The 22,105-nt window shown below is 37.1% G+C and overlaps 6 protein-coding genes and 1 pseudogene across 15 annotated transcripts; 4 read left to right on the top strand and 3 right to left on the bottom strand.

The window, feature by feature from the left end:
- Positions 1 to 44: 44 nt before the first annotated feature.
- On the top strand, positions 45 to 2,212 carry LOC112328441 ((R)-mandelonitrile lyase-like; annotated as a pseudogene).
- Positions 2,213 to 3,762: 1,550 nt separating this feature from the next.
- LOC7460694 ((R)-mandelonitrile lyase-like) lies at positions 3,763 to 5,936 on the top strand. Its single transcript, XM_024607663.2, has 3 exons — positions 3,763 to 3,930; positions 4,032 to 4,676; positions 4,817 to 5,936. Exons 1-3 carry the CDS (start codon positions 3,852 to 3,854, stop codon positions 5,695 to 5,697), a joined length of 1,605 nt encoding a protein of 534 aa, XP_024463431.1. The 5' UTR covers positions 3,763 to 3,851; the 3' UTR covers positions 5,698 to 5,936.
- Positions 5,937 to 7,316: 1,380 nt separating this feature from the next.
- On the bottom strand, positions 7,317 to 8,120 carry LOC7498174 (E3 ubiquitin-protein ligase MPSR1). The gene has a single exon (XM_002311269.4). It carries the CDS (start codon positions 8,118 to 8,120, stop codon positions 7,443 to 7,445), a length of 678 nt encoding a protein of 225 aa, XP_002311305.1. The 3' UTR covers positions 7,317 to 7,442.
- A 159-nt stretch (positions 8,121 to 8,279) lies between these two features.
- LOC7498173 (uncharacterized) lies at positions 8,280 to 10,535 on the top strand. Of its 2 annotated transcripts, none has more exons than XM_024607664.2 (5): positions 8,280 to 8,414; positions 9,134 to 9,319; positions 9,423 to 9,511; positions 9,959 to 10,111; positions 10,299 to 10,535. In XM_024607664.2, the coding sequence occupies exons 1-5, from the start codon at positions 8,288 to 8,290 to the stop codon at positions 10,452 to 10,454; spliced, it is 711 nt and encodes a 236-aa protein (XP_024463432.1). In that variant the 5' UTR covers positions 8,280 to 8,287; the 3' UTR covers positions 10,455 to 10,535. The 2 variants fall into 2 exon arrangements, with proteins under 2 accessions (XP_024463432.1, XP_006379666.1); XM_006379604.3 differs by lacking the exon at positions 8,280 to 8,414 and adding an exon at positions 8,434 to 8,779 and having other exon boundaries at positions 9,144 to 9,319.
- Positions 10,536 to 10,675: 140 nt separating this feature from the next.
- Positions 10,676 to 11,939, top strand: LOC7460693 (protein DMP8). Its single transcript, XM_002312211.4, has one exon. It carries the CDS (start codon positions 11,061 to 11,063, stop codon positions 11,763 to 11,765), a length of 705 nt encoding a protein of 234 aa, XP_002312247.1. The 5' UTR covers positions 10,676 to 11,060; the 3' UTR covers positions 11,766 to 11,939.
- Positions 11,940 to 12,090: 151 nt separating this feature from the next.
- LOC7460692 (beta-1,3-galactosyltransferase GALT1) lies at positions 12,091 to 18,005 on the bottom strand. 9 transcript variants are annotated; one of them, XM_024607655.2, is made up of 8 exons: positions 17,784 to 17,998; positions 15,174 to 16,420; positions 14,446 to 14,672; positions 14,066 to 14,347; positions 13,575 to 13,703; positions 13,321 to 13,500; positions 12,753 to 12,860; positions 12,091 to 12,620 (listed from the first exon to the last, which is right to left on the bottom strand). In XM_024607655.2, the coding sequence occupies exons 2-8, from the start codon at positions 15,928 to 15,930 to the stop codon at positions 12,414 to 12,416; spliced, it is 1,890 nt and encodes a 629-aa protein (XP_024463423.1). In that variant the 5' UTR covers positions 15,931 to 16,420; positions 17,784 to 17,998; the 3' UTR covers positions 12,091 to 12,413. The 9 variants fall into 9 exon arrangements, with proteins under 9 accessions (XP_024463423.1, XP_024463425.1, XP_024463427.1 ...); XM_024607657.2 differs by having other exon boundaries at positions 15,174 to 16,396; XM_024607659.2 differs by having other exon boundaries at positions 15,174 to 16,362.
- Positions 18,006 to 19,466: 1,461 nt separating this feature from the next.
- LOC7460691 (ribonuclease 3) lies at positions 19,467 to 21,778 on the bottom strand. The gene is made up of 4 exons (XM_002311267.4): positions 21,592 to 21,778; positions 21,222 to 21,377; positions 19,977 to 20,178; positions 19,467 to 19,856 (listed from the first exon to the last, which is right to left on the bottom strand). The coding sequence occupies exons 1-4, from the start codon at positions 21,691 to 21,693 to the stop codon at positions 19,633 to 19,635; spliced, it is 684 nt and encodes a 227-aa protein (XP_002311303.1). The 5' UTR covers positions 21,694 to 21,778; the 3' UTR covers positions 19,467 to 19,632.
- Positions 21,779 to 22,105: the final 327 nt, after the last annotated feature.

The following is a 22,105-nucleotide window of genomic DNA, read 5'->3' as shown; positions in this document are numbered from 1 at the left end:
CCACACTTGGAGTCTGGTATCCTCTTGCTGGATTTGAACCCAAGATGACAACGGAGGGCCAGCTACCAGCTTTAGCTAAATATTTACACCTGGCAGTTCACTTGATGAAATATCACATGTGCTGTATTCAACATCTATGACTTATAACTCCAATTTTAGGAAATTGACCCAGATTCAACTTTTCAATCAGTTTTGACTGTGAACCATGCTTCTCAGGATCACTCCAGTGATTACTTGGGACTTCCACTAGAATTGGCAAGTGAGGGAGAAGGGACGGCCAAAAAGGCATGCATAAAACAATAGAAAAACAAGAACAGCCTAGAGCAAGAAATCATTATGCTGCAAAATCATTAAACATCCAACAAAGAATGAATCATTAGCCAAACCATGCTTAAGATTGATTATATTAACGTTCAAGGAACTTCAATAAATTTATTTGCAGGGGGCCTGAAAACTCAAATCATTAACCAAACCACACAAGTCAATATATGCTGCTAACGTTTCTCCTCCTTCTTAAGCAAGCCCTGGGGAAAGGAAACCGGAAGATCGAGAATGGAGCTTCCACACGTTATTCACAGCTATTGTCTTTTCACAGATTTCTATTTCTATTTTTGTTAAGGTGTCCCGTTCTTTTTCATTGATACAAGGCATGCTACTTAGAGAAACAGGTTCTCTAGTTATGACAGCTTCCATTTAGAAGCCTAAAATTCATGCTAATATCTTCTTTCTCTTTGGTTCATTGTAGAAAAAATTAAGAACAGCCTACAGGAAGAAATCAATATAGCAGAAAAATCATTAAACATCCAACAAAGAATGAATGATTAATCAAACCATTGATTCTAATAGATTAAATCTGTTTCCCTCATCGTAGGCAAAAGCCTACCGTACATGACTTCAGACGTCGCAGAAGTCTCGGGCTAGTCATTTGATTACATTGTTGAGGGTGGAGTCTAGAATTGTTTCTAGACCCAATGAGTTGATGAAATTTCAATTTGCTGTCAAACTTGGGTTACTTGAAGCTGGAGTTCTACCTTATATTGGATTTCCTGGGAACATATACAGAGAACAAAGGTTGGAGGGTCTCTGTTTGATAACTGTGGGAAAAGACACTTCGCAGCTGATCTTTTGCAGTCAGGCAATCCACATAATATCATAGTTCTTCTGAATGCAACCGTAAAAAGCATCATCTTTCATAAAAATAGTAAGCAAAGATCTCTCAATTAAACACTGGTTTTCGCAGATCATAATAGCTATTATGTAAAAGCAAATGTTTGTTTTTTTGTTTTTCATCTCATAATAATATTACTTGGACAATCAATCACTTGAAGCTAGTAAGTTGTTATATTTAAATGATGCAGGTCAAAGAAACGAGAGCATAGCTCATGGTATTAGGTTCATCAAGAGCTATGCAGCATAAATCAAACTTACGAAGCTTACCTCAACAAGCCTCTGAATTCGGTTCAGCAGGGTGATGTTATTTTGTCAGCAGGAGCATTAGGTAGTCCCCAAATCCTAATGTTAAGCGGCGTTGGTCCAAAAAACAATCTTGAGAACTTTGGGATCCCACCTTGTGTTAGACTTTGAAGGGGCTGGACAGGAAATGAAAGAAAATCCACGCATTGAAGCAAGCACGAACACAGATTACCAATTTTCTAATGTTCTACAAGTCGCGGGCGTAAAAGAAGACTTCATATTCATACCCGAGGGAGCAATCGCCCCAACTAGCTTCAATGCATGAACCATAGTCATTGCAAGCAAGATTTCTTTCCCAAAATCAAAAGGAGAGCTGGAATTGAACAACACAGATCCTAGGAAAAAACCCTATAGTGGAATTCAATTATCTTGAAAACGAAGTTGACTTGGAAGAAGAGTGTGCTGAGACGGCTCAATTGCTTGAGAAAATAGCGATGTCGATGTCCATTACACGTTTCACGAGTACTCGACCCCAACATAACTCGTCGAGCCTTGGCGAGTTAAGAAATTACTGCAAGCAGAATGTAGGCACCCATTATCAATATCACGGTGGTTGCACAGTTGGATCAGTTGTTGACAAAGATTACAAAGTACATGGGATAAAGGATTGAGAGTCATAGATGGCTCGACTTTTTTGGAATCACCAGGTACCCTTTTAATGCTGGAACGTTATCAAGGGATAGAGATTCTTGAGGAAAGGGAGATTGCTTCTCCTTTTGCTACTCAGCCATGCCCATAGCAAATTCTCAAAGACCATAAACAATATCAATTTCATGAAATCGATTGTTTTGGTTAAGCCATGTTCTAAGAGAAAATAAGAAAGAAATAAAATCAAAACCAAAATTTAGTTTTTTTTTAGAAAATAAAATAATGAAAATAATGACTGCTAACACATGATAAATTTCTCTTAAAATGAGGGCTCAAATAATCATGTGTACAAAACTATATATATAAAAAATGAAGAACAGACATTCTGTTCTTAAGAGTTTGAGCGTTTTCTACTATTTTGTTCCTGTCTTGGCACAATTCGGCCCTGATAACTGCGCAGGCTTCTTGCGTCATGAATTTTATTTAATTATCTTTTAAAAAATAAAAAATGAATTTTTTTCCAACAAATTAAAATTTTCCCTAAAACTTGTTATAGTCCTAATTGGATACTTTTTTCTTGGAGATTCTTAAGCATGCGAAACTATCTTGGAGGTAATAACTAGACCTTGATATTTAATCCTGTAACTTTTTGTCTATGTTAAGAGAATATTTCTTTCTTTAAAAAATAAAATAAAAGAGAACACCCTGAGAGGATGCACCTCGTGATTAACAGCTCCACCCGAATGCGAGTGCTGTGGGTTTGTTCGGCCATTAAAGCTCTTAAGAGCCCAAATCAATGATCTCTCGTCTAGTGAAATACTGGGCCGAAAGAGCCCCCCAAGCTTGAATGGATACGAGCTCCGTTCAGTCCCTTGATGCCCAAGTCATCTTCCTGTCTCGTCATAGTTTTGGACACGTGTCTTTTGTGAGCTATGTCTTGAGCTCTGGAACATGGGCCATATATATATATATATATATATATAAAAACTATTTCTCATTTAGAAAACTTCACTGTGGTTTGTAAAGTGTTAATTTGTATATTACTTGCTCCCAGTTGTTTTAGTATTTTATATTTTGTATTCAAATTTTATATTTTTTTTATGTTTCAGTCCTTAAATGCTAAGATATAAAATATAAAGTGTTCGGTCAGTTATATTTTGATCATAAAAAAAATCAATATTGATTTTAATAGGTTTATCTTTATAAAAGGAGTTCATTGAAGTTGATGTTGCCCTTTAATCATGCAACAAAACATGGATTATAATTTATAAAGTTTTTTTATTTGTTTTATTTTATATTTTTTAGAGCAACTAGATGATATTTTATGATTGAAAATTGATTTATTAATGTTACTATGGTGTTTTTAAGTTACAATAAATTAAAAAAATAGCCAACATGTTCCATATATAATAAAGGATGCGCCAGATCCAAATATAGAATACATTTGGGAATGCGGTGCAAACCACGTTTTCAAAAAAATTAATTTTTTTTTTGTTAAAATTTAATATATTTTGTATGTCTTAGATCGTTTTGATGTGCTAATATCAAAAATAATTTTTTAAAAATAAAAAATATTATTAATATGTATTTCAATATAAAAAATTATCTGAGAAGCAATGATAATTCAGTTTCAAATACTCTCGTAATAACCCAACATGTTCCGTAAGTATTGACCAAAAGAACCAACAAGCGAAGTCTACTCTTACCAGCATGCCCAAATAACTAAACCGGCGCATTAGTCCCAATGCCATCGAATTAATCCTCTGTCGAGCAAATTGGAAAAACAAAAGATGGAGCTTCTTCATGTACTTCTCGCAGCTTCGTATATTTTACTTGTTAGCTTTTCTCAATCTTCTTCAAAGTGTCAAGGTATGTTACGTAACCAAATGAGTAATTCTGTATTATGACAGCTTTCGAGTAGAAGCTGAAACATTATTCTAACAAATTCAATCTCCTTCCCCTCGTTGTAGGCAAAACTCTCCCCTACATGACTCCAGATGTCACACAGATCTCTGGAAGGTCATTCGATTACATAATAGTAGGGGGAGGCACCGCTGGTTGCCCCCTGGCAGCAACACTTTCAGAGAGATATTCTGTGCTGTTGGTCGAACGAGGAAGCTCACCATATAAAAATCCTTTTGTATTGGACAAAAGGTTCTATGGTTTCGCGTTGTTCCAAACCAATGAATTCTCATCAGTTTCTCAAAGTTTTATCTCCAAGGACGGCGTTTCCAACCTTAGAGGACGAGTTCTCGGAGGATCATCAGCAATAAATGGTGGGTTCTATAGCAGAGCTAGCGATGCTTTTGTTAGAAGAGCTGGATGGGACGAAGAATTGGTCAAGGAATCTTATAAGTGGGTGGAGTCTAAAATGGTTTTTAAACCTGAGTTGACCAAATGGCAATCTGCTGTCAAATTTGGCCTTCTTGAAGCAGGAATTCTACCTTATAATGGGTTCAGCTTGGAGCATGTAGAGGGCACAAAGATGGGAAGGACAGTGTTTGATCACGATGGGAGAAGGCACACCTCTGCTGATCTTTTAGAGACAGGGAACCCAGATAATATCGTAGTTCTTCTGAATGCAACTGTAAAGAATATCATCTTCCATAAAAAAGGTAGGCAAAGATATCTCTAGTTGCTGATTTTAGCAAACTTCAACAGCTATGAACAAACAAAACTCAAATGACCTCCTATCCGTATATTTGCTTGGACAGTCAATCTATTGGTGCTAGTTAATTCATTTCATACCACGCAGGTACTGAAAATGAGACAACAGTTCACGGTATTAGGTTCATCAAGAGCGATGGCAACGTAAGTCAAACTTATGAAGCTTATCTGAAGCAGCTAGAGAATTCAGGTTCATGGGGTGATGTTATTCTGTCAGCAGGAACATTAGGGAGTCCCCAGATCCTATTGTTGAGTGGCATCGGACCAAAAAGACACCTGAAGAACTTTGGTATCCCACTCGTGCTAGACTTTCCAGAGATTGGACAAGAGATGGTAGACAACCCGTCCATATCCGTTTTGTTAGAGTCAGACCCCCAAGTTCAGTTACCAGATCCACCTCAAATCGTGGGCATAGCAGATGACTTCAAATTCATAGTTCAGGGATTAATCCTACCAATAAGCATCAATGCAACAAGGATACCAATTTCAATCAAGCTTGCATTTCCAGCGTCCAAAGGGAAACTGGAATTGAACAGCACTGACCCTAGGCAAAACCCTTTAGTTGAATTCAACTATCTAGCCAAGGAGAAGGACATGAAGGAATGTATCAAGATGGTTCAGTTGGTTGAGAGAGTGGCAAGGTCCAAATCCATTGCTGGGTTCCTGGGTAAGGAACACTACAGTAATTCGAAGTCTCCTCGTGAACAGAGAGAGTTCTGCAAGAAGAATGTTAGGACTTTCTATCATTACCACGGTGGTTGCGCTGTTGGATCGGTTGTTGACAATGACTACAGAGTACATGGGGTAAAGGGATTGAGAGTAGTAGATGGATCGACTTTCTTGGAATCACCGGGAACGAACCCAATGGCTACGCTGTTGATGCTAGGAAGGTATCAAGGGATCAAGATTCTCGCGGAAAACAACCAGCATGAACCATCCAAATCCAACCATACCCACACCCACATATAGAATAATTAAGCTTTATGCGTCACCATCGGAGAATGTTCAGTAACTTGATGTGCGTCTTCCAGTTCAACGTAGCAATAATCCACCCTCTCTCTCTCAATAAGAAGTAATAATCCAAATTAGAGTAAACAAGCTTACATTGTCTTACATTGTAATTCACAGATCACCCTACCTTGTCTTATTATCTCATTTCTCAATGCAGTTTATTTCTATAACAAGTCTTACATATCTTCGTTTACAAAGTCATTCCATATTTTGCACACAAGAATATAACATTTTTCCCCTTTGAAGATTTTTTCACAAAAAAGTCAAGTGGAATAAAAGAAATGGTTAAGGAAGGTAATCAGTTGGTTGAATCTAAAATGTTTTTTATTCCTCAGTTAATTAGACGGCAATTTGATATCAAACATGGCCTTCTTGGAGTAGGGGTGCTACCTTATAACAGGTTCAGCTAGAAAGAACAAAGATTAATGGGACAATGTTTGATGAACGTCGAAAAATCACACCTCAGCTGATCTTATTTAGACTAGGAATCTAGAAGATGTCAGTTTTTTTTGTAAATGAAACGGTAAAGAATATCATCTTCCATGACAGTGGTTATCAAAGACAGACACCAATAAATAGTTGTTACAAGAGGTAAAAGGCTTCAGCAATCTTTATAGCAAATTTTATTGCTAAGATAATCAATCTCTCCTTCATTCTCGCAAGTTCTCTTCAAATGATGCAGGATAAAGAAAACGAGAGCATGATGCATTGGGTACATAAAGGACTGGTGGCAGCAAAACTCCAACTTATGAAGCTTAATCCCCAAATCCTATTGTTAAGTGTTACGTTTGGAAGGGGTAGACGAGATATTGCCAATTTTGATCAAGCTTGCATTTCCAGAATTGAAGGGGAAGCAAGATTTTGAACACCAAAGACCCTACGCAAAGACCCTTCAGTGGAATTCAGGTATCTAGCTGATAGTTAAATTGGTTGATAGATTAGAGCAAGATCCGAGTCTTTTTCTCTGTTGATGGAGACTGAACTTAGAAAACAGTTTGACCTCCAATCCTGACAACCAGCAAAAGCTCTGCATGATGAACGCGAGCACCTTCACCACTATCATATTGGTTGCTAAAGTAGTTGGCACATGACAAAGCTTACAAAGTGTATGGAGTAAAGAGATTGAAGGTAATAGATAGTTCTTCTCGGAATTACCAGACGCAAATCAATGGCTACCCTTTTAATGTTAGGCCAAGTGTCAAGGCATCAAGATTATACGACAAAGGGAGAAAGCCTCTGTTCTCTGTAGTCAATATGACACCATTGAATATTCTCAACTTCAGCAATACGTTTCAGCACCCAAGTCGGACAACTATCTGGAATTACAGTTGTTACAATCAATCTATGAAGTGATGGAATTATCCATTGAAGTCCAATTCATGACTTTGCCGACCTTCTATTTACTCAATCTAAGCTCCTAAATTTCTCTGGATTCAAGTTCAAATAGCCATCCATAACTAACCCTGTCTTCTTTAGCTATCTCAGAGCAGATTCTTTCCACAGCTTGAATTAGAATGGTTTCACTTATCAAGCTATTGAATATTATGACACATTATTGCTCAAGCGCAACAGTAAAATTTGAAACAAAAATATATGCTTCCTTTATTGCTCAAATTGAAAACATAAAATACAACCACTTCTCTGTACACATGTTATTTAGAAAGGTAAAAAGGATTTAAAAAAAAATCTCACAAAAATTTCTCTTAACTCTCCGTTTCATGATCAGCACTTGGACTTGAAGTAGAGAAATCAGTAGAATCACTTGAAGGATTTTCATTTGAATCCCTATTTCTCCTATTACCATTAAATGCAAAACTAACCCAAATCTCTCTTTCAGCTCTCCTCCATTCTCTCCCTCCATCTCCCCCATCTCTCTTCTTCCCCAACTCCTCCTCATCGACAGGCATCTTATACCTGCAAACAGGGCAATTCCCATGAATCTTTAACCACTTTTCTACACAATTACCATGGAACCTATGCTTACAAGGCATCTCCTTTACTACCGCACCAGGCTCCCACTCCTCTAAACAGATAGCACACTCGCCATCTTTATTATCTTCCCCGATCTCCACACTTGGCATGGCCTCTATGGATGCTTTTGAGGCTGGTGGTTGACCATTCTTGTTACCTATGTCTCTAAGTAAAGATTCAAGACTTGCAGCTCCTTCAATCACCACCATGCCTTGAGTGAGAGGGTTTATAAGGATGATTCTTTCGTTTGGGTCTGTTGTTTGTGGTTCTTGATCTGGGTCACGTTCCTCTGTGGAGTTAGTGGAGGTGAACCCAAAAATAAAAGGTAAAAACAAAGAGAGGTCTCTATGCCTTAAAAGCCTCTCAAACATAGAAGATAATTCAGCAGGTAATTCAGTCTCAGAGGCCATGAGGTACCACTACTGGTATTTTAGATTTGGAGAGAGGGAGAGGAGGTTTAGATTTTTAGCGAATTGTGAGAGATATAGACAAGGTTCAAGTGATGGAGATTATAAGGGAAACAACGGCGTGCCCACAGGAAAACTAGAAGCTTGTGGAAAGATCTGGAACAAAAGATATGCTAATAAGTGATGTTTATCTATTCTCCTCACCACCAGAAGGCAGAGTCTTTTTCAATGAAGACTTTAAACAAAAGGAAGATATTTTTGGTAGTGCCACTTGTGGTGGTACCCAACAAGGCACAGGTATCAATTATTATTTCACTCGGTTTCCTTTCTTTGGTTAGGATGGCCCTATCTCTCTGTTTTCTATTCTAAGTTAAAATTTGAGCCTTGAAAGTCCAAGTTTTTAACTGTTCAAATCCAAACAAAAGCTGTAAACTTTAGACACGAAACAACCGTCTTCACCCACAAGAACACTACGCTATGCATATTACCGAAGCAAATAATTTTTTTCCTTTAATAACCCAAATTGCTTGCCCTCGAATTCATTGCTTGTTGAAAGAATAGGGAAAGTTTAATCAACGAAGAGGACAGGAACCTTTTGGCCGAATGGAGTATCTGTTAACATCTAGAAGTGAAATTGGAATCTTGCAGAAATCACCTCTCAGGTTTGTTAATTTGGTCAGAGCAGGATTTTGTTGGATGATGCAGGCAGATCCATTTTTTAATGCCCAGATTGAGAGTTTTGGTGGTTTGACAACTCTTAAAAAAAAGACACCAATTAGTACCTTTTTTATTGATTTAATCAAATTGTTTTTAATCCCAGCATAAATGAATCCCTACACTGTAGTCCACCTAGACGAAATGATGCTCGAGGTTTGCGTTGTTAATTAGCTGCCTTCCCACTATGGGACTCTCACCAACTGCTTGTTAAAATCCCTGAACGAAATCTGCCGAGAATTTATGGGATTTGTTTTAGCAAGTAAGAAATTGTCTTAGTTTTTCATTATTTTTATTTTAAGATTTCTACAGGTGCTCTGGTAACGTAATTTATTCCTTCTGCAATTTTGGGTCATCTGATTTCATCTTGCAACAACTCCACGGTGTGATGGCTGTTAGGAGTGTTCCTTCCGCACTCCCGTTCAAAACTTGTGATGTCTTTGGAAACCCTTTAAAACCTTTTAATTTCCTTCCCATACAAACTAGAAGTAAGTACAACCAGCACATTCAATTCAAGTAAGCCAAACCCTTTTAACTGGTTTAGTTTAGCATTTCTGGTTTGATTTACATCCCCTCTCAATTTTATTCCAGATTTTCAAACAAAGACATTGGTGGCGAAAAGAAGAGCAAATACTCGAACAGAAAGTGCGAAAATCAGAAATAGAAGAACACTAAAGAAGGTATGCTTTATCAACAACTGCAAAAAAAAAAATGTTTTGCCATTCGATGCTTGGCTATTTGTGAATCTGAATGGCTGTGTATGCTTGGAAAGCATATTATTTCTAGGTGATCACTTTAAGTACATTCGCGGATCAGATATAATAAGAAAGGAGGTGATGTTTCCAATTGACATGCATTTTGCTGATTAAAATCACTGCTATGTGCTATCGAATAGAGGATAATTACACTGTTATTAGGCTATCCTGCTCCATGTGCAGAATGAAGAACATGGATGGTTTGTGAAGGATTTCCCAATCTTATGAATAGAATTAGTTTATGAATGTCTGAAAAATTCTATCAATTTCTGGTCAAAATAGTTTGAGCATCTTTTAAAACATAGATAGTGATTGAGATGATTTCTTGGTTGTAACTGTTTTCTTATCTTAATTTACAAATGTTTTCACCAGTTTAATGGCACACGTACAAAACCAAGGCTGTCAGTTTTCTGTTCGACCAAACAGTTGTATGCCATGCTGGTAGATGACCAAAGCAAGAAGTGTTTATTTTACGGAAGCACTTTGCAGAAACCTTTAAGCGGTGATCTCCCTCGTAGCACCATTGTAAGTATTCTATCATGATTAGAGAATTCTCGGGGGGGAAAAAGCTGTTGGTATTTCATGGTTAAGAAATATATCTTTATTGATATCTACTGCTGATTTCGAAATACATCAAATACTATGTGCTTGTCCATTGGCATTCTTCCTCTTCGACTTTCTGTTTTCATTGCTTCCGATTATTGTTTTGCAGGAAGCTGCTGAATGTCTTGGCGAAGAGCTTATTAAGGCCTGTATGGATCTTAAGATCAATGAAATATCATCTTATGATCGCAATGGTTTTGCCGGCGGAGAGAGAATGCAAGCTTTCGAGATTGCAATTTCTCGTCATGGATTCTTACCAAGATAGATATGCCCCTAATTATTTTCTCTTGTCAAATGAACGTAATAACTCCTCTGCATCTATATAAACTGGGACTTCATATGAGAAGATGGTGGTGTTTTTTCTTTTCTTTTTCAATCCATGAAGAAATTGAGATTTTGTTTTCCCCAAAACAAACAATTCTTTCACTAACATGGGCTCATTAGCACTGTAGAAGGATCAGTATACAAAGTCAGGCCGATGTACAGTGTTCTGTCTTCCGTCACTCCAATTCAAACTAGTCTCTTACATGTATTTAGGTCAAGGGATTTTTTTGTACATCGTGTATTTGTGGGAACGGTGTGAAAGTTAATGGCAGCCATTCGGTCTTGGGAGGCAGTTACTAACCGTTTGACGATGTTAGAAATTGAATTTCTTATAACTGGGAGGTGGTTTGGTTTTTTTTTTTATTTGAAAATATATTTCAATAATTTTTTTAATTTTTTTTTTATATTACTATACACCCAAACCCATCAATTTTTATCGATCTCGCAGCAAGAACTCTCTTTTCAGTCTAGACCCGTTATTTTTTTACTAATCTCTTTTGTTTTCCTCGCTTACTTCGGATAACATTGTTGTCAACGTCCAGCGAAAATGGAGCAAACTCCAGGAGAAGAAATTGGAATCAGAATCTACACTGCATCCCCTCAAAATGAACCAAAAGCAACAAAAATCTCCACTGGATCCCCACAAAATGATGAACCAAGAGCACCAAAGCCATTATGCAACCTCACCAAAGCCCCTAAAGAACCAGGCAACAAAAGGAGAGCCGTGGCTAAAGGAATGCAAAAAACAATCTCCAAAACATCAATGCTTGTCAACTTCCTTCCTACAGGCACCCTTTTGACTTTTGAAATGCTTCTCCCATCAATATCCAGGAATGGAGTGTGCACTCCTGTTACTGCCCTAATGATACATGTCCTGCTTGGCCTTTGCTCTGTTTCCTGCTTTTTGTTTCATTTCACCGACAGTTTTAAAGGCCCGGATGATAAAATTTACTATGGTTTTGTTACTACAAAAGGGTTGGCTGTTTTTAATCCTGGTCTTACCGTTGATGTGCCTAAAGATGAGAGGTACAAAATTGGGTTTACCGATTTTGTTCATGCAATGATGTCGGTGATGGTCTTCATGGCAATTGCGTTGTCAGATCATAGAGTGACTGATTGCTTGTTTCCTAGGCATGTCAAGGAGATGGATGAAGTGATGGAGAGCTTTCCTCTCATGGTTGGTGTAATTTGCAGTGGCCTGTTCTTGGTGTTCCCTACAAGTCGACATGGCATTGGATGCATGGCTAATTGATTATTAGTGTGTTTTTGCTAGTATTATTTTAGAGTGATTTTTTATTGAATGTTTTCAGTCCTGGCCTATCAGCAATCAGGGTTTGTTAAAACTTTGTTGTTTAATATTGACCTGGGAATAATTGTATTTGTTAGTCTCTACTATCAAGTAATGATTCCTTTCTTTTTCTTTGTATGATCGTGAGATTCTACTGTGTGCTTTTCCCTTTTTTTTCAAGTGCGTCCAGAGTTCTGTATTTGATACACAAACAGAAATGGGCGAGCATGGGTTTCAACGGGCGAGAAGCAGTGAAATTGAAAGGGATAAAAAACTGAAAGAAAGAATATGTAAGGGTAAAATCCCTCTATTATGACGAGAAGAATTTCTATAAACTTGTTACAAGATAGAACTATCTATCTATACAAGGCACTGATTTTTCCTACGTACAAGGCACCTGATCACTAAATATAACAATCTGAAGTGTAATAATTGTACAGTGGCAACATCTACATTTGTGAAAGCCCTTGGAGCCAGCGACTCCTCTCTGATGAGACTCTATTTACTCAATATGGTAAGCAAAATTTTCAATTGGAGATTGGTTAAGGAGATTATTCTATTAAAGCATGTGGTTTTGTAGAGCCCTGGTAACAAAAATGGCAAGTCTATCGTTCACCCGCAGCATCTAGCACCATTTCCTTCTTGAAGTTTCTGCCATAGACAAAGCATTTCCCTAGGACCTTGGTAGTGGGCAACAACATAGCCATCCTTGCACCCTTCGTTATAGACCCTCGCTTCCATCTCATATTTAACTTCTAAACCCTCCCTTTTCATTTCTGCAATCCAGATACCCATTGCTACATCTTCTAGCTTAAACATCTGCCACATCAACCATCAACAATTTTCATTCTGAGAAATATAGAGTTGATCTGTGGGTGGTTTGGAACAATAGACTGTCATGTTCTGACATAATACTAGACAGCAATCCGTTGATTACTATCATTTCCATACCTTTAAACGGCCCTCTTTGTATCTCTTGTAAACTGCCTCGGCAATGTCTCGTGACACCACATAACCAGGACCATGTGCCCAAGGGGGGTATGTCTCTTCAGACCATTCCTTTTTTAGCACATATAAAAAATGAGGATAAGGAAATAGCATAAGAAAAAAAGTAATAGCTTTACGGCTTGGTATGTACATTACACCAGGTAACTAAACCTGCATCTGAATTGAACCAACCTAAAATTTCAGGGTCCTGCTTGAAATCCTTGTAATAAGAATATATACCAGATCTTCTGTATATGATGGGTATTTATTTGTGATGTCTGTGTTTAGGTGAATCTGCAAATAATCGCGTTTATGACAAGTTCTGGATGATCAGCCAAATGTGGAACTAACATGACAACTGTATACTACACTAGGAGCATTCAAGTTGAATAGTTTTTTGCTATGACACAGGATACGCATGATCTCCCAAATTATTCCAAACTGGCAAAGATATATATATAAACATTTTAAGAAAAGCCGTAATCATTTGTGAGCCTTCTACGTATAAATAGGGTCAAGAATGGAGAATTACCTCTGGGCTAATATACCACTTGCTTTCAGTGCTCCTATGAGGCCGCGAGTCTGAATTGATTAATCCATAGAGCAAGCCATGACTCACTTTGATCCTCTTTAAAGAAGCTAGCATTTCATCCACACGAACAAATGCATCATCATCAGTCTTTGTGACATACTTGGCTGCTGCGACCTCTGTCTGTTAAAGAGAGGAGGTCAACAAGGAAAAGGTCCAGTCATCCATGTATGTCTAAAGAATAGACAAAAACGTACCCCAAAGATGCAGATAGCTAAAGTTTTCCAGGTTATGAGGTTGTAGTAGTCAACGAAAGGCATCAGCTGTATGTCTCCATATGTCCACGCTTCATTCCAGAGTCCCTCATTCACTATTTGACTTTTATGCTGCAGAACACACCTCAAATTTGTAAGTGGCCCAGCAAACAGAATTACATCATTATAACCATAGACCTCAAACTTTTGGCTTCTTCCAACAGACAATGAAACACACAAAATTTGTTAACAAAACCTGTAATGCAAATTCATGTTACCACTACCTAGACCTTCATCACAAATGGCTCAGATAGAAACTTAGGGCCTGCTATAAAAGGATTTGATCCTTTCATGATGAGGTCAATGAATTCTGATTTCCATGAAGTGCACAATCCTTAATTAGGAAAAAATTTCTTTTCTCCAATTTTTTGGTCAATATGCATCACTCCCATAAAAATTGCTGCATGAAATGAAGGAATTTAAATCAAGCTCACCAGACCAACAAAAAAGCGCACTGCAACTTCCCCTGATCGCACTGCAGCATACTGCATCCACGTTCTCCGAACAGCCATCCTGCGCTTAAAATTGTTTGCTGTAGAAAAAACACCAATAAAGAGATCCAGTGATCTTTTTCGGGAGAGAGGAGCTGATTTGAGTTCTTCCAGATCAATTGCATGCTCTGAATCCTCCGATGTAGGTAGACCACCAGCCACAACTGAAATTAGCTTTACATCCCCAGAAATCCTAACTTCACTTACTAGCCATGGCTCCAAAGTCTGAACAGACAACAAAGCGGCATGCAAATGAATTCAAAGAAACTGGGATGGTAAACTAAATTCCAAAAGTAGCACAAGCATCAAAGTAAGGAAATTACTTCACGGTATGCAAAAGATGTTATATGCTTTCCATCAATAATCGTCTGGATTCCTTCCGTTCCCACTCTAAGCGTTGCAACAGATAGCTGACCTTGCTTAAATGGAAAATATCTTCTTACTTTAGTTCCTTCCTGAAATGAAGACCTTCTTGAACCATCAGAATGCATGCCAGTCACCCGAGTATCATTTCTTCCCACCATCTTATTACATTGATCCAACTCATCCACTGGTATATAAAACTAATAGAGTTATCACCACATAATAGAGTTAATGACAATGCTACAAATTTTAATTGGCTTAGGCTGGACAAAAGTTATAGATGACAGCACCCAGATACCACATCACAAACTGTTAGTTCAATTCCTTAGAAAGCTTCATCTAGATACAATTTGATAAAGTGACCAATGGGTTTAGTTGCCCACTTTAGCTTTCTACGTTAAATATGGAAAGTTTTAGAAACCTCAGTGCACAATTTGATTGCTATTAATAGGATGATGCAATATACAACAACAATTTTACGATGGACCTGAGGGGAAAATACATAAGGCAATAAAAGAACTAACAAATTGGGATACAGAAGCCGATCCTAACTGCTATTAATGGGATATTAAACTTAAATGAACACAAAATTAAATGGCAAGCATAAACATTAAGTCTATGCACGGCAAGCATAAACATTAAATCTATGTTGAATTGAAAGTGAAAAAAATGTGGTAGATATTTGTACCTTTCTTAATTTTTTCAGGAGATGGAGAAGGACAACGCTCCTCTTCACCCCAGTCATGAGCCACAGTCCAGGTGTTTTGGACTATTACTGGATCCTCTGTAATCTTATCACCATGAAGCCTAACATTGTAATGTAAAATGATGGGTGGATCAGGCTCCCCAGGAAGTTCTTCCCCGGTTAAGTCAATCCGAAAATTGCCAAGAAGACCATCTGGAATGCCAATAATTGTGATGGAAGAACCCTGAGTCAGGCCACAAGGAAGCCACAATTTATAACCGCTATTATCATGCTCTGTGGCATTCATTATGTTAAGAAAATGAGGACATTGTTTCTCTTTTACTCTCCTATTTGAACTTTCATTTGTATAACCAAGTCTTTCCTCTTCGATGGAAGCCATTAGGCTGCTCCATGCATTTCCAGCTTCCTTAATAGCTTCTACTCCATTTGATAAAACCTGAGCATGATCACTCAAGTGTTTTAGTAGATTCCATGTCTGCAGAGATTTTTGCTCTTCATTGGAAATATTTCTCAGAGCAAACAGACTGGAGACAATGGTATCTGTAGAAAAAACTTGAGAAGAATTCTCTGGATTTTGAACTGCAGGTTGAAGAGCAGGATGCACCCATTCAAGAGGCTTACTTGCATTGGAGGGACTCAACGAATAAATTTCTCCTATTGGATTTTTCAGGAGCCCATATCTAAGGACCAATAACATGAACAAGGATGCAAACAGAACACCACTGTACCTCTTCTTCATTCTGCTGTTCAAACAGGGACGTCGAAGTTCTTGAGACTGATCTCTCTTGTGATCGAGCTTAAAGGATCCAATATCCCACAATTTATGTTCTTCATGTGAATGAATCTCTAAGAAACTTGTGCAATGGAAGTCCAGGCCAAGGTGCTAATAAAGAGGAAAAGATCAATATATACAGGACAAACAGTTGACATCTTCTGATCTTCAGTCAGATAAAAACCAGAATCTGAGAGATAAATGTAGAAGGATCATTTCATTTTCAAGGAAGTTTTAGATCCTCTCATTCTCAGTCAGCTACCTGGTTGAACTAGCAACCAAGCCTCGCAAGCTCACAAACATGTACTTCAGTCCTGACAAACCACAGCTTAATCACTCTGGAACCAATGCCAAATTCACCACACAACTTCATTAAATGTTCCACAGAAGGCTGCCAAGCTGCAAGATCCCAAATTCATTAACTGTTGCCAAGCTGCGAGATTCCAAATTCATTAATCTGTTCACAAGTAGAAAATTTTGCTAAGAAAAAGATCTAAACACTACCAAAATGTGCATGCACGTGCCAAAAGATTGATTATAGCTAAAGGTTCCATGAATGATCAGATTATGCAAAAACATATAGAAATACCAAAATTAAGGAAAACAGGCTGTCCATCAGTGCTTAGGAAAATCAATACTAGTTTTAAGGATAGACACAAAAGAAACTAGTTTTAATGGAACACAGAGGAAACTTCACCACTCAGGAAAATGATGTTTACAACAAAAATGGATGCAAGACCTTCCAGAGATGAGTTCCCTCGGAAAGCTTCAAAAGGCAATATCAAATAGATCACAAGCAAAAAGTGTGTCCACCTCATTTCCAGATCAACACTCAAAACAAGAAACACAGTTTTCTTTCCAATTCAAAATATCCGAAACTCACCATCTCTTTCAGCTTTGATAAATTTCCAAGAGAAAAAATGACTATCACAACATTTTTCAGGGACGCCCATCATACATACTGTACTGAAACATGAAACTAACGAACAAGTCCACACAGTCAATGCCTTCCCTGGCCCGCCACTATTGATCCAATAGAAGGGTGCAGGCACTGTCCGACTTCAGTGGCTCTATTATTATATCCCTTGATGACCATAAAGAAATAAACAAGAAAAAGCTTGCTCCATTAAAATTGTGTGGTGACTTCTTAACTTCTAGACCACCTGGTAGTGGCAAACAGATATAACTATGTAATACAGTTAAATCACTAACCATCGGAACTAATGACGTAGGGACCACTTCGGTTTTAATGTTTGATTATAAAACTAACACTACAAGTAATACTCTCACAAAAGTTAATAAAAAATATTGAATTTGTCAAATCGCTTCAGGCTCGTTGATTTTGTCCCTTTACTAATTAAATTTAATTTTCTAAGAATTTTATACAAACTTGGCTCAAAATAATCAACGCGCATTTCCTCTTTTTTTCTTCGTGAAATAATTGTCTTACTAAAATTGCACACATTGGCCCTATCTCCTGTTTGTTTCCCGGGAAAATGCAAGAAAATAAAATCACGAATCTTAAAAAAAGAAAAAACAGCAGTTAGTACAAATTAAGACATGCAGCCAGCCAGCTTGCTTTATACGAAGAGACTTTTCAAATTCCAAACAAAGAATCAAATTCCTCACCGGCTGCTCACCTCTCTCGGAAACCAAGGAGAGCTTATACAAATGAAAAGTAAGACAGATCCAAGAAGAGCGACGAAAATCAAAAATTAAAGCGAATTTGAGCAAATTAAATTGACAATGTAAAGAAACAAGCTTCGAAAGAGCAACGGTAACTGAACTATATAAGCTAAGAAAGACAACTAAAAACTAACCTCTGTTTCTTTATTTATTTTATTTTATTTTGAATCTGCGGACAGAGAGAGAGTGGGTGGCGAGGAAGAGAAAACTGGAGAGAAATGAGGGTGGTTGTGTTTTGTTGTTGGATCTTTGTCGTTTGGAGCTACAACTAAAGTATGCTTCATCGGTGGGAAAGGGAAAGGGGAAGGGAAGATGGTAGATTCTCTCCGTGTTGGTTAATTTTATACTGCATAGTCAACTATGGAAAGATACGAGAAAAGTGATGTTCGGTTGTGCTTTATTTATTTTTTACTTAATTTAATATGAAGGCATCTTTTAAGTGTTTTCGCGCATAAAGGATGCAAATGAAAGAACGACAAGTGTTATTTTTTAATTTTTTCAAAAGATATTAAAATAATATTTTTTATAATTATTTTTTATATTAACCAATTAAAATAAACTCAAAAAAATAAAAAAAAATTAACTCAAAAATATTAAATATGAAATTCTTTTTGGATTCTACAGCTAGTTTTTAATTATATAACAACTTTAAGTGGGTTTAACTAAAAAGTCAACTTTACAATCATCTAAGTGGTTACCAGTGATAAAAGTTTGGGACCAGGAGGTTTGTTCCCTTTGTGGTTTCAGGTTCGAGCCATGTGGTTGTTCATATGATGGCCACTAGAAGTTTACATGGTCGTTAACTTCAAGGCCCGTGAAATTAGTCGAGGTAAGCGCAAGCTGACTCAGATATCCACGTTAAACTAAAAATAAAAAGTCAGCCTTACTCTTATTAGCAAGTTAAACTAAAACTAAAACACCACTTTTATAAAACAATGTTGATGCCTGTTGTTCATTTTACCGTGTTTTTTTATTTTTATTTATTTCACCATTGCACTTGGTATTTAAATCAATTTAGCTTTTATTTATATTATATTGCAAGCTTGAGGTCTTTAGAAGTGTTCTTTATGTGAATTAAGCATTACTCTTTTCAGAACCTATCATTTTTATTTATTCATTTATTTTCATGTTGACACGTCGATGATATTAAGCGGGATACCCTGGATTGCAATTTAAAAAAAGGAAAAAGAAAAACAGAGACAACAACAGAGAGAATGGACTTGATGGCCATGGCTATCTTGTTGGTTTTGATGGGTGATCGACATGGCCTTTTTAACGTCATCTCATGATATATGCTACCCCGCAGGTGGGACGCGACACTGACTGGGGATTGATTTCATGAAACCGATAACGAGTTTCGTGGTTGAGAGATTACCTTTTCTAATGCCACGGATCTAAAGCTGAGGGGACGAGAAAGGAAATAAGAACAAAGCTCTCTTCTCTTGTATTGAAAAGAGGAGGATGGAAAACTAGGCTTTCAGTTAACCAGGCTTGTTGGGACTTCTTATGAAACAAACACAGCGAACTACAAAACTTAGAATATCCATCCATCAATTTAATGAATGCATTGAATTGAGTAGATTTTAGAAATTTCAATTGGGCATCAGCAAGGAGGATCTTAGCTTCTAGACTTCCGGAATGTTTTTCCGATGGATACAGATACTGACTGCCGATTATAGAGTGGGCTTTTGGCCCATGAAGGTGAAAGATGAGCTGGGTTTTCCCCTTTTCAGATCCTGATCAGAAACGAAACTGAATTTTCTTTTTCTTTCTTTCTTTCTTTTTCTTTCAGAATGAAACTATTTTTTGCAAGGGTATAAAGGAAATCAATGCATTAACAAAGACTTACAGAAGACATGTTATTACAGGATGCATAGCCAAGCTCATGCAATTTTATAGCCAGAGGCTCAATAAAGGAAGGAATACGGTCAGATAACCCACAAATACTGCAGAATCTTTCTCCCCTAAGATAACAGCAGTCATCTAAAACTTAGGAAACTGAACCTTAGATGCACATCTTCTCTTTGGTAGCACCGGACATTCTATGAATTCTGACCCAGAAATGTCTACACACATGAAAACCTGGTAGAGCTGGCTATTTTTGGATGCATCGATATTGCACTCTATGCCAGGAGTAAATCCAGTAGCATCTTTTATAGCTTCTTTTATGCTGTCCAAGTCATAAAATTCATCGTCTGGTTTAATTCCTGCACCATATTTTGTAGAGCAGCCCATTATTGTTAGAAACAATATCTAATTAATGGCTTCCTTGATCAAGACTAGGAAAAGAATAGTGAATAATTGAGAGTCCATATATATACACGCACCTGCATTATCAAGAGCTTGGAGAAGGTTTGCCTTTTCCTTCAGCTTAAGAGCTGCTTCAAAGTAACCGTGCTGGTCAATTTCTTCTGACTCAGCGCATGTCCCGTGCTTTTCCCATTCATGTGACCAAAACCTGAAGCCAGTGCTGCTGGGGCAGGACAGTGATGGCCAATCCTTTTGCAAACTGCTTGTCAAGTCTGAGATCTAAACAGATATCAACAAAAAAAAAAAAACATTAACTATATAGCTTTTTTTACAACCATGGTAATTATTTATATTAAAATGGCTTCAATTAATTGTCAACTTTTCTCCTTAAACTTTCCACCAGATAGAATTTTCAATGCTTAAGATGTTTCCAATACAAAATACCTTTCCCTTTTCTTTTCTTTTACGTGGTTCATTGGTTATTATATCACAAAATGGTTAGTATATCAAATTATCTTCTATGCGACCAGCTATGAAACCGTGGTATTTTTTTATTTTTTTTCCAATAACCCAACCATCACCTAAAAGTATGGTTGTTTCCCATTCCTAAAGTTTCAGATTTCAAGGTGAGGTAGCTCTAATCTGTGCTTTTGGAGAACCCCCAAGCAAAAGAAAATTTGGTACGGCACCACTTGTACAGGTCAAAGTCCCCAAATATTAGAAAAAATAGGTTAAACGTTGTCTTTCCTAAGTTCCTGCCCTTCGGGATTAAGTAATTAATGGAAAAGTGACGTCAAAGACCAGTGTCGGATTAGCAAGTACATTAATTGCCCATGCTTAGCCGAAAATACAGGAGAAACACTTTATTTTATGAATTACAACGAAAGCAAATATTATATAGATTAGTAAATAACAACTTAATTATAAGTGCCTCTCTTTTTTTCTGACAGAGAACATGTTAAGATTAGTTTGTACAAGAGATGCAAATTAAAGTTTTCGGTCTGGAAATTAATCAAGTCGATATCTTCTCTGTGGATGATCAATGAAAATTGGAAAGAAAGAACTGGATCAGGGCCTGGCTAGGAGATATGAAGTAATATAAGGTGATGCGTGAGGGTATATATAGGCAGTTGTTTCTTGTGATAATATTTATGCGTGCCATGATCAGTTGATGGATCTTATAGACTCATCATGTTTACTCTTCCTTAATTTCAACCCCAGCAGGGAAATTAATTTACCTCGGATGAAGCAATAATTTCTGTATTCTATCTCCAGTGATTCTTGTAACAGATATACTGTGAGCTTCAAGTTTGAGTATGTACCTGGTCTTCATCCAAAGCATTATCCCGGTTACAGTTTTGTGGGTACGAGCCATCTTCATTCTGAGGCCAAAGTCCATGAATGCCGAAATCTGCAACTGGTTTTCCAGTCCTTGGATAGCAACAGCTATGTTTTGTGTCACAGTATGATCCTGGCCACTGCATGAACATGCATACAGATAATAATCAATCAGCATTCAGCAATTAGTTAAAGAGATAAGAAAAATCTCAAAGCTAGGAAGGAAGATTAACTGATTAAGAGAATCGTTCGGAACGTATAATCATTAATATGTATCTAAGTACCTGGCTGGCTAAAGTATATATTAATGAAACAAAAATGTACTCGTATATATATATATATATATTAGCTAACCTGTTGAACGAAGTAGAAAAAACCAAAATCCTCAGAAACACAAAGAACTGAAAGGTATTGTATAATCGCAAGCTTGATTAAGATTGAAAAGTTGAGTTTCATCTTCAATAATACAACTTCTAGACTTGGATTACTTAACGAACTCTTGTTTTAAAGATAGATTTTAGAATTAGAATGCAGTTTGGGGTTGAGTCCGGAAATGTATATTTATAGCCAGTTTACGGAATATGAGATAAAGACGTCAGAATATGCTTTATTCAGCTCTTAGTTTTATTTTATTTTTTTATTACGTCTTCCCGTGCTTAACGTTCTTCCCACGTCAGTCCTGTGTATTTGGCTTGCCTGTTCATATTTATTTTCTTATTAATTATTGATGCCGTTTTAGCCCCTAAATTGTGTGGTTAATTATTTCGTTAATTATTTCGACTCTCCACAATTAGCCTTTTGCAAGCAAGAGAGTTAATAAGAGAGAATATTCCTGATGGATTTTCTACTACATATATTTTTTAATTCA

The sequence above is a fragment of the Populus trichocarpa genome, chromosome 8, assembly GCF_000002775.5.
Source record: "Populus trichocarpa isolate Nisqually-1 chromosome 8, P.trichocarpa_v4.1, whole genome shotgun sequence".
NCBI classification, from domain to species: Eukaryota; Viridiplantae; Streptophyta; class Magnoliopsida; order Malpighiales; family Salicaceae; genus Populus; species Populus trichocarpa.
Note: the sequence above shows the minus strand (reverse complement) of the source record. Positions and strands in the feature narration are given on the sequence as shown.

Bases quoted from the DNA above. Each gene is read 5' to 3' on its own strand.
- LOC7460694 (XM_024607663.2), top strand. From the start codon at position 3,852: ATGGAGCTTCTTCATGTACTTCTCGCAGCTTCGTATATTTTACTTGTT. The intron at 3,931-4,031 runs GTATGTTACGTA...CCCTCGTTGTAG, and splicing joins ATCTTCTTCAAAGTGTCAAG to GCAAAACTCTCCCCTACATG. The intron at 4,677-4,816 runs GTAGGCAAAGAT...CATACCACGCAG, and splicing joins TATCATCTTCCATAAAAAAG to GTACTGAAAATGAGACAACA.
- LOC7498174 (XM_002311269.4), bottom strand. From the start codon at position 8,120: ATGGCCTCTGAGACTGAATTACCTGCTGAATTATCTTCTATGTTTGAG.
- LOC7498173 (XM_024607664.2), top strand. From the start codon at position 8,288: ATGCTAATAAGTGATGTTTATCTATTCTCCTCACCACCAGAAGGCAGA. The intron at 9,320-9,422 runs GTAAGTACAACC...ATTTTATTCCAG, and splicing joins CCTTCCCATACAAACTAGAA to ATTTTCAAACAAAGACATTG. The intron at 9,512-9,958 runs GTATGCTTTATC...TGTTTTCACCAG, and splicing joins ATAGAAGAACACTAAAGAAG to TTTAATGGCACACGTACAAA.
- LOC7460693 (XM_002312211.4), top strand. From the start codon at position 11,061: ATGGAGCAAACTCCAGGAGAAGAAATTGGAATCAGAATCTACACTGCA.
- LOC7460692 (XM_024607655.2), bottom strand. From the start codon at position 15,930: ATGAAGAAGAGGTACAGTGGTGTTCTGTTTGCATCCTTGTTCATGTTA. The intron at 14,673-15,173 runs GTACAAATATCT...TTTATATACCAG, and splicing joins TCCTGAAAAAATTAAGAAAG to TGGATGAGTTGGATCAATGT. The intron at 14,348-14,445 runs GTAATTTCCTTA...TTGTCTGTTCAG, and splicing joins CATCTTTTGCATACCGTGAA to ACTTTGGAGCCATGGCTAGT.
- LOC7460691 (XM_002311267.4), bottom strand. From the start codon at position 21,693: ATGAAACTCAACTTTTCAATCTTAATCAAGCTTGCGATTATACAATAC. The intron at 21,378-21,591 runs GTTAGCTAATAT...ATGTTCATGCAG, and splicing joins TTTTCTACTTCGTTCAACAG to TGGCCAGGATCATACTGTGA. The intron at 19,857-19,976 runs GTGCGTGTATAT...AATATGGTGCAG, and splicing joins CCAAGCTCTTGATAATGCAG to GAATTAAACCAGACGATGAA.